The 12,865-nt window shown below is 37.4% G+C and overlaps 1 protein-coding gene across 9 annotated transcripts in view; it reads right to left on the reverse strand.

The window, feature by feature from the left end:
- APBB2 (amyloid beta precursor protein binding family B member 2) overlaps window positions 1–12,865 on the reverse strand; it is a 198,729-nt gene that overhangs the window by 74,527 nt on the left and 111,337 nt on the right. For all 9 annotated transcript variants that reach the window (XR_016281285.1, XM_089525147.1, XM_089525153.1 and 6 more), the window contains one exon: window positions 1,810–2,015. Coding sequence is in view for 8 of the 9 variants with exons in the window: in XM_089525147.1 (XP_089381273.1) it covers window positions 1,810–2,015 (206 nt within the window). In the remaining variant the exon portion in view is untranslated. The remainder of the gene's footprint in view (window positions 1–1,809; window positions 2,016–12,865) is intronic.

Genomic DNA, 12,865 nt, shown 5'->3' on the forward strand with positions numbered 1-12,865 from the left:
TCATCTTTCTAATGTTATGGTCATGCCTGTCTTTTGATTAACAAGATTTATGTATCCACACAGATTGTACAAATATTTTCATGATCAAATGGAGCAAGCCAAGAGATTCTTTCAATTCAATTCAATTCAAACAATTTCTTTACATGCTATAGAGCTAGATCATGTCATATTTTTTTCTTAAAACCAGAGAATGTCACACTACGTTGAGCGCAAGGCCAAATGAAGCAACAAAATTTTCTACCAAGTCCAAAATGCCTTCATGGTTCACAGTTAGATAGCATCATAAATGTTTACAAAGGCAGGGTATAAATCTAAATAATAAAAAGTCTGAAGAGAAATAAAAATGTTATAGATGGAATCTCATGGGCAATGCTGGTATTTACCTGTTTTCATTTCCCCTACCCAAACCTAGTTTACTACAAATGTTTCTCAAGCCACAGTTGCTGACATTTCTTCTTTAACTGTTGCATCTCCTCTGGAATAATCTGTCAGCAGTCATGTGCGGGTGGTGGACAGGGGCACCAGTGTGTCTAGAGGACCTAAATGTGGAGAAAGCCCCCCTTTTCTCCCTCTCTCTCTTTCTCTGAATGCAACTCCTTCTCTATCTGTGACCACCCCCCCTCCATGCCACTAGTCTCATTCTATGATCACTTACACTGTCATGGAAAGTACTGACAGGATATCAACTGCCCACATAATCAAAATTGCCACATATAATTGATGTGGTATGAAGCTTGGCCATACTGAAGGAGCAGCTCTGTGAGATTACTGGGGCATCACCTTGCTTATTACAGTGGACCCTTGTTATACGCTGGGGTTTGGTTTCAAGATCCCCTGTGGATAACAAAATCCGTGTATGCTCAAGTCCCATTAAATATAATGACATAGCAAAATGGTGTCCCTTATCAAAAAATGGAAAATCAAAGTTTGATATCTGAAATTTATACTTTTTCTGAACATTTTCAAACCATGGATGGTTGAATCCGTGTATAAAAAAATCTGTGTATAAGAAGGGCCGACTGTATGTTTCATTTCAAAGGTTGCTCGTTTTGCTCCTTTCTTTTGGTGTATCCCAGGACCAAAGACAAGAGTAAATATTACAAGGTGATCAGTCTGCTATTTTATTTTTAGATTTAAATGCTGACTGTTGAATGTAGACATGCTTTTGCTTGGAGAGACCCAAATTTTGTTTTTCTGACTTCTGAAAAATATTCTCATTTCTGAAAATTCTTGTTTTAGAGAATTTCAATGTTCCCATGTGGGTTGCTGGAATTCAAAATATTGAGCTTTCAGCAGCAGAAAGGGCAGGAGATGAGAGGAGGGAAACCTCATCCTAGGTCAGAATTCTGCACGTGGAATTATATGTACATGGACAAAGTTCTAGCTGCCTTAAAGACAACAATTGGTGTATCTTGTAAAATCCAGTAATTAATGCTCTCTTGAAACTAGGTTCAAGGAGAAAAAGCAAGTATATGGACGATAACTGCAGCTAACTTGAACTCACTGAACTAGTCCCCAACTTCTATCAATAAGCTGTTCTTTTAAAAAAAATATTCTCAGCATATTCTATTAATTTAGTATATTATATTGCAATATTAGCTGTTTGAAAAAAATATGTTCTTAGCATCTTCTTATTAATTTAGCATATTCTGTTAACTTATACATTGTAGTAGAATATTAACATATTCTTAGTATATTCTTTTAATATTTTAGCATTGATTTGCTTTTTATAGAAGTCATTCATTTAACTGACTGATTTAAAATACTGTCTACCAGTACCTGAACTCAGGACAAGCATACAAACTTTACCTCGGTTTCAGGAGTAGGAGATGGTGTGATAGAACTGAGTGAACCTTTGCGTGAGCCCTGAAGATCTGCTGGAATGGACACAGGACGCTCCCACTGTGTTGTTCCTGTTGGTATGTGCCAATAATAGATTCCAGCAACATCACTGATCTTTTTCCAGCCTGGAGGTAAGTCAGGGTCTGTCTGAAACGAATGATCACTCCATATGTCTGTTTGGAAAAAAAATTCAATGCAAGGCATTATTGTCCAGATGTGAAGCACAACATGCAAAATCAAATGACATAGAAATATCATTGTTCTTTCATTAAAACATGATTAAAGGAGGGGAAAAATCTATAAAACACAAGTTAATCAATGAGCAAAAAGTAGTACTCTCACATATATGATGATTTATTGTATTGGCTATTCAGGTTTATTAAAACAACACTTCAGGGCACAAAACTAGCACATTTAAAAAATATCTGTTAATAACTATATACTAGTAGTCTTAACACCCTCATCAATCCTAGTTCTGCCCAAGGAATCCTGGTTTCCCCCAAGGACTTTGTATTTGTCCAGTTTCTACTGCCACTCAGCTATTTGAAGGCATGCATTAAACATGTTTAAAAGAAAACCATTTTAAATGAGATACAGTGGGACTTCGGTATCCTATGGTTTGTCTAAATAATATGCCAACTCCAAACCTGGAACAGAAAACCAGTTCAAGCAATGTTCTATTTTGATGCTCAAACCAGGAAGTGAATGAAACAGACTATGAAAATAGAGGAGGGAGGAGAAACATGGGATTGCAAATCTGGTGCGCAAAAAGAGTGATGTTGCTAGAGCAAAACCACCAGAACAAATCCAGTAATAAGTGTTTAACTAAAAATGACTCCTCTTTGAAATCTTGGACTGAATGCTTTTAGAAAAGCAGCTGCTAATGCTCAAGATGCCCAGAGACTATCAGTTTAAGTATTTGTCAATAGGGCAATCTAGCCTTACATAATCTATATCATTTTTCCTAGTATTTGGACTGTATTTTGTATTCCTATTGCTAATTACCACTATAAATTATTAGTAGACTAGCTGATCTTAGCATGTGTTTATATATGAAAAGTTTGTCATTTTGCACTGGTTAGTAAATCTTCTTGAACTGTACATTTTATTATGTAAACCCTTCTGTATTTCATGCAGGGCATAGAAAAATGGCATACAAAGATTCCAATGGTAACGGAAAGCTACAAAAAATCAGTGTAGAGTAGACAATACTCTGCTAGATGGACTGGGGATTTGACTTTATACAAGGCAGTACCTTATGTTCCTATGCAATCACACAATAGTCATCAGATAATAGGACCCAGTGATGAGAAGAGAATCTCCTCTGATGACAACCGAACAGAGCCAACACATTTTACCATTTAAACTGAGTTTTTCTCGTGAAGATACTCTCTAAAGGTGGGACCACAGCAATAACTACTGGTATTGCAGTAACTATGCACTTAATACTGTTTCTTGGGCAGGCACAGTCACTTCAACCTTTTGTGTGTTTACTTTGTGCTACCCTGCAGCTGAGCTAGTGATTCTGCTGAATAATTTTGAAATCTCTGTTACTTTCCACACAACCGTCAAGTATCACAAATCTAAAAGCAAGGGATTTTTTTAAATAATGAGAGTCTTCAACAACCGTTTCATACACTTTAGAAATACAAACTTAATTTTTGTAAGACTTAATAGTTGATATGAACATAATGGTTAAAACAACAATAAAAGTAACCCAACGTGAAATTGTTTCTGGAAACAGGTCTTAATCATTTGACAAAAGCAGGTTTGCATGTCATGGCAAACAATAGTTTATATTAGCTACAGTTCCTTGTTGAAGCCATTAATTGAACAGTAGATGGTCAAACAAACCATGATTTGTCTTCCTCATTTCTGGTTTGTTCATCTTCTGCCCTCTTTGTCAAGCTTTCATGGCGGTGTTACCCACAAAGAGGTTCAGAGAACCTCCACCACTAATAGCAGTCTATCTTTAATAAGTAGGGGTAATTTGGCTTGGCTTGCAAGAGAGGGTGTAACAATAGATACAAAAGCACCAACTATACCAGTACTATCTAATGAAGACTCCAGGCATGAACGGACTAAGATACTTTTAATTGAGAAGAATATGAAAGAACATGCATACAAGATTCACTCACTCTAACATCCAGGATACTGAGGCGACTGAAATGGAAACAGTGAAAGCAGACGGTGGAAGTTTAGCATTGGATTGAGGGGTAATATCTAATTGCCTCAAGAATCATAGACTCATAGTCCACAGAAAGCAGGAGCAACTAAGATGAAGAGTCTGAGGGCAAAAGGAGCAGTTCAGACCAGAGTTTGAGGGCAATAGCCACCAGGCAAAGCAGGGAGGGCTGACTCAACAAAGAAGCTAGGTTTTCCTAGTCATATTTAAAACTAACTCCAGGTCCAGGTGATTTCATGGGAAATAAAGGCCCCATTCGTACTGGTCTAAAAGACCTGGAAGGAACTGGGCTGATCCGGATGCCCCTCCCCCGAATCGCTCCGTTAGCAAGTGCCCACTACAAATTTGAAATCAAATGCATTTTGACCTGCAAATTCAGAAATCGAATGCATTCTGTGTCTGCTGGCGAGGTAGCTGCTGCCAATCAAGCTATCGTCATGGTGACGTTTGCAGGGCATCGGGGAAAGTGTCCTCCCTTTTTAAAGAGCCAGGCACAGGGGTTTCAGCGGCTGAAGCAGGGAGAGAGATGCCTCTCTCTCTCTCTCTTTTTTTATAAACCTGTGGGCTTTTGGGTCAGATCTGCCCCTGTCCCAGGCAAAGGATGGGATTGCCATGCATTTTTTTAATGCTTTTAAAAGCAACATTAGCTTTCCCTTTGCTTCCCTTGCTGTATCTGCTCAAGAAGACAAACCATGCGCATATTTGCTCCAAAAAAATTGTTAAAAATGTAACATTGATTGTTTGCAACATTTGTAGCTTCCCCCTCTGCAGAAGGCAAGGAGATCCAAGGATATAAAGTGCAAGCCCAGCTCCATCTGCCTCTGGAATACAAACATAATGTATTCAATGCGCATATTTGCTCCAAAAAAATTGTTAAAAATGTAACATTGATTGTTTGCAACATTTGTAGCTTCCCCCTCTGCAGAAGGCAAGGAGATCCAAGGATATAAAGTGCAAGCCCAGCTCCATCTGCCTCTGGAATACAAACATAATGTATTCAATGTGCATATTTGCTCAAAAAAAATTGTTTGAATTTGAAAAAGGGGGGGGGGGGTTTGCCTGACATGAGCTCCGTTCGTGACCTGAATTTTTTCCTCCTGCAAGGGAAGGAATGCCCAGCGACAGAGGGCTTTGGGCAGGGGATGCAGGGAAAAGAGGCTCCTAAAGAATGCCTTCCCTTGCTCTCTTCTTCCCAGGGCTCTTTCCTCTTCCCCCTCCCCTCCGATGAGGGGAGGAAATGCCTTGCCCTTTGCCCACCCTCTGACCTAAATCCCTCCCTCAATTTGCCTCGATCGTGATCGAGGCCAAGTTCTCATTCCCAGGACCCGGGGTTTTCCAAAAGAAGCGGTATTTGCGCCGATTTCAAAAACACCGCGCTAGGGGCCATTTACCACGGAACGGGTGTGCAAGCCTCGGATTCGCTTGTGTGAGATTCGGGGTGAGTATGAACTTCACGTGATTGAATCGGTTTCAGAACCGATTTTTTTTTTTGTAGTGTGAATGGGCCCAAAGATTTGATAGCCATTCAGAAGGACCAAAAACGTTCCCAAAGTGGTGGTTTGCTTTGATATCCAAAAGATGGAAAAGACTAATTTGAAGGTAGCTTCATTGACTTCACAACACCCTGACATGATCTGGAATACTTCGAAATGAACAGACAGGAAGGGTATTTAGGAACACAACAGGGGATGAAAGGGAATCTGGTCTTGTTTGACCTAGTTGCCAGAACTCATGTTTTGATTTTTGGTTTTGTAGAAAATGCAGAACATTGGGGGTGGGGTGGAGTGTCTCCTTTATCAAGGCCCTCCATCCATTTTTTTCAGTCTTCCTCATGTCCAGGGTCTATGTGCCATATTCACATTCCAGTATTTCATATTTTATTGCAACTTCTGTAACCCATGCTGCCCTCCAGCAATGCATTATCAAAATACAGCTGGATTGTGTTGTGGAGATATCAGGGCACTCTGACAAACCTTGATGTAAACACGCCAGAGTTTGCAAGCCAAAAGCAAATCGCCGATTTAGATTGTGATATTGTGATCTGTGTCTGCTTAACAACACATGGCTTGTTAGAGAATGCATACCACAACATGACAGATGTAGGTTTGTATACCACAACACGACATATTTCAGCAAATCACACCATGGCTGCTTGTTGTGATGTGCAAACATATATACAGAATTGAAAGGATAGACAGGGCAACAGTTTCACACTTAAGATACTGCTAATAAAATACTTTTAAAATATGTATTAAGTTTAAAACAAAACATGCATAAAAATAAAAAGTACAACCAATAACAAGAGCAAAACAAATCACCCAAAACCAAACCAAAAAAAAAAAACAAAAAAAAATCAATTATCAGCACATTATCAACAAATAAAACTAATTCCCCAATTTATCTAAAAATATAATTCCCTCCCTTTCTCCCCCACTTAAAAATACATAAAATAAACTAAGCTAACACAAACATACAATAATATAATTACAATTGATTCCCACCCTCCAACCCTAAGAAAATCAAGGCAAAATAATAATAATAATAATAATAACAACAACCCACTTCTCTAAAATCTTTTCTATGTCCAATCCACTTCTGTTGCATCCCAATCTGCAGGCATAATACACTTGTCCATCCACATTCGCTGGGGTTAAGACAGGACCCCCATGAATGGGGAAAAACCGCAAATAACAAAAACACTATATTTTTACCTCTCTAGGAATCTCTAGGTCCTCCAGTGCAACTCTTTAGTCAACATCTGCCAGTCACTGACCACAGAATTGCGCTGGAGGAGCTGCAAATGCTTAGTGGAGTGTTATCTCTAGGAATCTCTCTACTTGATTACAGAATTGCGCTAGAGGACCTAGATATACTTAGAGAGAACATATTAATAAAATCAGTGAATTATCCAATTCGCAAAAGTGAAATCCACAAATGTGGAGGGATGAGTGTATTCTTTTCTTGCTTCTTCAAAGCGAGTTTTAAAAGGTCCCAATTTTTAAAATGTTATCTAACTATTTTTCCTTCAATATCATTGAAAGTTAATCCATCTCTGCCAGCTGCATAACACTAATAATCCAATCCTCATATGATGGAATAATATTCACCTTGAAATTCTGGGCATATAACAATCTAGCCGCTAATATCATATAATGAAGCACTTTAAAATTACTATCTGCTGATAAAATAGCTTTGAGAGACAATGTTAATTTAAATGACAACGCCCGTAGAAAGACAAAATGTACAATATATTTCATAATGAGCAAGTTCTTCCAAACCAACTAACCAACTGAAGATGAAAGAAAAATTACATATAATTATTCATGACTATCACCTAGTATGTTGTAAAAATCGGAGAACCAAATGTTAATGTATTTGATGTTTAGCAGCCTCTAGGAGCGTTTCCAGTTTATATAAAAAAAGTAAAATATACTTTTACAAATCTTCAAATATAACCAAACCAAACCAAAAAGACTACATGTATCTGAAAGAAAGCACTGTAATACAGTTATTAAAATAAAACAAAAACCTACATCATGAATACAGACAATATTTTACTGAATTAAGTTCAAATGCTTCATGTGGAGTTTAGGACTGGTGTCCAACTGCCTGAATACAATTCTTCTATAACATTTATTTTATATGATAAGCATGACTTTTACCTCATTTTAGTATATAGTACCTCAGTCTATCTAGTTTTTCTGAAACTAATTACAAATTCATTTTATTAAGGTAGATTTGGATGAAGATTTCTGAAAACCACAATGAGAAGTAAATATCTTTCTGCATATGTAGTGTAGACCTAGATCATTAAAATGTGTGATAATTTGTATACCTTCTTACAGAAATGGACAGAAATAAAAAGAATAAGGAGCATTAATGAATTACAGCAAACATTACACATAGCCATTCTTTATATATTACTCATTTAAAAAACCCAGTTAGCACAGTGAATTAAGACTCTCCTGAGTACGGCAGTTTTAAATTATCCCAGGCTGGCCTTGAGACTGTTGTTACTTAATGAGAAAAGCTTCCCTTTCACTGTGAGAGAGTCTACATAAAGCATTTCAATATGTGTATACTGTCACATTTACTCTGCAGCAGCAGTTTGCAAGCTAACAGAGAACAAGTTTCTTGTGGCGGCAACAAGCGGGCAAATGTTAATGAGCATTTGCTGTACCTTAATGCCTATGAACATTACTCTATATCAAATTGCTAATCCCCATCAGAATAGACCTGTTAAATCACCTGCTGAATCAATACTTGTGTAAATCCCATTGATTTGAAAGTTCATGCTACCAACCCCTCTTTCACTTAGTATCAAAGGTTCTACAAGAACTTTGCATACTGATTTTCCACACTAACACGGCTGTCTTGTTGAATGTAGTTATTGTTGTTAACTGTCATCAGGTTGACCACAACCCGATGAATGAGAGACCTCTAAGTAATCCTGTCATCCCCAGCTGTGCTCAGGTCTTGCAAACTCAGGGCCTTGACTTCCTTGATTGAGTATATCCACCTGTAATGCAGTCTTTCGCTTTTCCTACTGACTCATATTGTCATATTGGTGTCTAGGAAGAGTTTGGGCTTGATTTGCTCTAAGAACCATTTGTTTGTCTTTTTGGAGGTCCATTCTGTGTACATAAAACATAACAACCACCTTGTTATGTTTAAACAAGAGCAATATAGTATGGAAATATAATATCCAGAAATGTTATCATAGAGCACATACTCTGAACTTTGGGAGTAGCTTTTAAAACAATCAAGGTGTAATAAAATCAGAATAAAATAATACACTGCTGCTTTATAACTCCTTTTCCCAGCTGTCAGAATTCTACTACTGAGCTGATTTATTGCAGCAATAAATTCCATTCCATACAGTGTGCTCCAGTTCAGATGCTGAATTTGGCAAGATGATGAAAGCAAATTTGGAGATTCAATTTGTATTTCAAGTTGTGACATTTTTACTATAGTATACTGAAAGAATACTACCACTTTGTAAAACAAGATGGAAATTAACTGCTACTATTATCTGATAGTACTGTAAGTGATATACTGGAGCTGGTAGTCACCAGTGTTCTTAAAATCTTAAAACCAAGCAAAGACATTGACTGTTTACTTTTTAGTGCTTTTCTTTTATTGTTGTTTTCTTCAGAGGGACAAGATAGCAATTTTAAAAGTGCCATACCATGAATCATTGCATGGCCTCTATTCAATTAGACAGAGATAAAAAAATGCAGTAGGCAGCGGTATCTCCTATGGCATCATTGACCTGCAGGTGCAGTAAAATGCAGCCAATTTTCTCTTCTGCTATTTTGTAGCTTCATGAAGATATCTCTTCTTGTATGGCAGATATTCCATAGACATTTTCAAGGTCAACAAATGAAAAGTAGAAACACAAAAACTATGGTTTTGGTATTTTTGATCATCACAGTCAATTGGCATCACTTTGGCACAACTTATCTTCATATAGCATTTGTCAGATCATGGAAATTTTTGCATGGCTCAAGTTGCTTGAAAATGGTAATAATTTGTTGTAGTTTTCTGCCATCATTTTAGATGGCAGAAGAATATCAGATTTGTTCAATGCTTTTCCATATGTACCGAAAAATATCTCCTTGTAGAATCACTTTCTCCTACATACCATTGTTTTGTATATAGTGGTTATCATATGTATGTGAAGATTTATATACAGGGAAACATATGATCCTTCTACCTCCAGTGAAAGATAGTACAGGATATCATGATTTTCAGACATAGCATAACTCTCCCATATCTGCAGAACCTGTACCTATGGTTTCACTTAGCCACATCCCAAAAAAGGTTCTCTCTAGGCATTTTCTAAGTCCTCCAACACGATTCTATGGCATGCTTCCAGTGGATGTTGGCCACAGATTCACATTGGAAAAGCCAGAAATACCTAGCTAGGTGTTCTTTTCAGAAATTTCTAGGTCCTCCAGCGCAACTCTATGGCCTTCATCCTCTGGAAGTACTATTTTCAATAGGGTTCACTATTATCCATGGTTTAACATTTCCACGGTAAATCCAGGAGAGTATCCCCTGTAGATTCAGGTATCGTACTGTATTACCACAATATAAGCTGTACTCTAAGTACAGCTACGGTATATAAACATGATTGTAGTGGCATGGCAAAAGCACAGTTTAAAACCAGGATGCAATACATGCCTTACAGAGAACACATTTTTATACATTAGCACCTTATAGCAATATATTGTTATGACTACAGATATATTGAGCAAAGGTGGAAAACATAATAAAACTTACTAGGTGTGAAGTTTAAATAATTATTACCACATAACTACAAAGAAAAATTAATAGTAAGAATAAAGAAATATAATTATTTATCCAGGCAGTCTAAAATTAGAAGATTTTACAATTAAACCTTGGATTAATAAGGTTAATCCTCATCAAGATTCTCTACAATATAGCTGTGAAAAGCACAGATGCTTTAAGAGTGCATTCATGCACAAAAGAGAGTTACAATTTACTAAACTGTTCTAGTGAGACTCATTTGTCATTCCTAAATCTCAATGAATCACCTTTCATAACTCAAAGAAGATGTATATGTGTGCGTAAGTTGCCTGTTAATTTATTAAACCATTAATTTTTCATAGAGTTTTCTTAGGCAAAGAACACTCAAGAGATGGTTTTGCCAGTTACATACTCTGAAATATAGCCTACAGCACCTGGTGTTTGTAAATGGTTTGCCATCCAAGTACTAACCAGGGCCAACCCTGCTTAGCTTCCACGAGACGACAATATCTGGCGTTTTTAGGGTATTTAGGTCTTCAAGAGATGTACAGAAAGAAAAAAGAAGAAAGCAAATTTAAAATATAACTTAGAAAAATATTGCTACTTTAGAAGACACAACTGAAGGAGCATTGTATCAAAACAGCTGTACAATGTAAACACTACTATTGCAAATAGACATGGTTAGTATTAAGTAATGGATATGGTTCAATATTGAGCATTTTTTGAAAATAAAAGATTCCTATTGCTTTGTGTATGCTACATCATAGTAATAAGTAGCAGAATGTGTTGAAAGAAACGACAACTTCTGCACTTATTCTTGCTGCTCTCTTGTCCAGTAGGCATGAGATGACTTAAGAGAGAGAGAGGTTAAGATCTTTTGTCTTCCTTTCCTGCTTTGCTTTTCTGCTTTCTTGCTTGCTTCCTCTGTCAGTCACCTATCCCAAAAGCATTATGGGCAGATAACACAGATTGTTTCAGTCAGGGTTAATCAAGTGACTGCCCTCTTGTAAAAGAAAAAGTACCAATCCAGACTGAATCCTCTGCCCCTCTTCCCATCTATTCTTTTATAAAGAGAAGGCAAGCCATAACATCCTTTTCTCTTTTAGATTAGTTTAGAATGAATCGGTCTATTTCTATCCAAGAATGTACAGTAGCCCCTCCAAGTTCACGGACTTGGAAATCCGCGGAAGGGTGACCGCTCTTAATCTCCCGCATGCATGCGCCCCATTCAAGTCTATGGGCTTGAATTTGCATAAGATTTTGAACTTAATAAATGTTCTTCTTGTTGAGAAGCCTAAACTGATTTTTTTTTATTTTGATTACAATTTGGTTCTTTCACACTCTCCATTCTAAGATGCTGTGACTGGAGTAAAGGATCTAGCATGTCTTTAATTCCAATAGCAATCACTCACCATCCATCCCCTCTAATGCAACCAACCCTCACAATTCATAATAATGATGGTCAGCAGATACAGTGGGCCCTTAGTATCCACTGAGATTTGGTTCCAGGGCCCCCTTTGGATACCAAAATCTGTGGATGTTCCAATTCCATTAAATAAAATGGATAGTAAAATGATGTCCTTTATATAAAATGACAAAATTATGTTTTGCTTTTGGAATCTATATATTTCTCTTGGTGTACTGTCATCATTTTCCTGCCTAGTCATTCAAAAAGGTCATTATAGGCACTGCAGCAGAGAGAGTAGAAGGGGTCAGTGCTTCTTTTAGGTGCTCCTAGGATGAACTAAGCTTTTGCCTTTCGCCACTCTACTCAGACAAGGGCATTTCCATGGCAAGCCAAGATTCAAACCCTATTCTCCAGAGTCATACTCCAGTGCTCAAACCACTACATCATGCTGGCGCTCTCTAACCCTTCCCAATCTTCTCCTTCATTTTTAAATACTGTCTGTATATACCATACAAGTAAACAGCTTAATACAACATACATGAACTGCAACAAACCCAAGTTCCACTTCACCAAGGAGAAGCCAATGTTTATTAACTCCCTCCTTCTTCTCTCCTATCCTTTTTCTCCAGGGGATGACTGCAGGTTACTGTCAGGACACATATCAGATTAATTTGTTTTCCACAGTTAGGCTGAAGATCAACAATATGGCTGGGCTGAGGGCTGAATTTAAAAGTTTCCCTTTACCAACCAATAAGCTATAGCAATATGTGTTCTCTTGGACAGCAAATGAGACTTAATGAACAGAAGAAATAAATGGGATTTTATTTAAGTGCTCTCCACAAGTATACTTCCTCACAGATTATTTAACTTCAATTTACCATTGGCCTGAATTAAGACAATGTTTGTCTATGCTGGTTGCAACATGCAAAAAATACATGGCTGCATTAAGGCTGACAACAGACAATATATAAAAGGGAAGATCAGAGCATTGTGAGCAAGTTATCTGCTTTTTTTCCTATTAACCTCTCTTTCTAGACTAACATAATGTTGATGCAGTGTCTTTGCTCCTCCCCACTTGCTTGCCTCTCCCTTCATGACTGCTGTGGTCTTTGCCTCCAGCTGATAAACAAAGTGTCTGTAATCCAGGTATCTGAGAA

Source organism: Sceloporus occidentalis, unplaced genomic scaffold (genome assembly GCF_023333645.1).
Source record: "Sceloporus occidentalis isolate IW3139 unplaced genomic scaffold, rSceOcc1.0.p SCAF_5, whole genome shotgun sequence".
In the NCBI taxonomy this organism is placed as follows: Eukaryota; Metazoa; Chordata; class Lepidosauria; order Squamata; family Phrynosomatidae; genus Sceloporus; species Sceloporus occidentalis.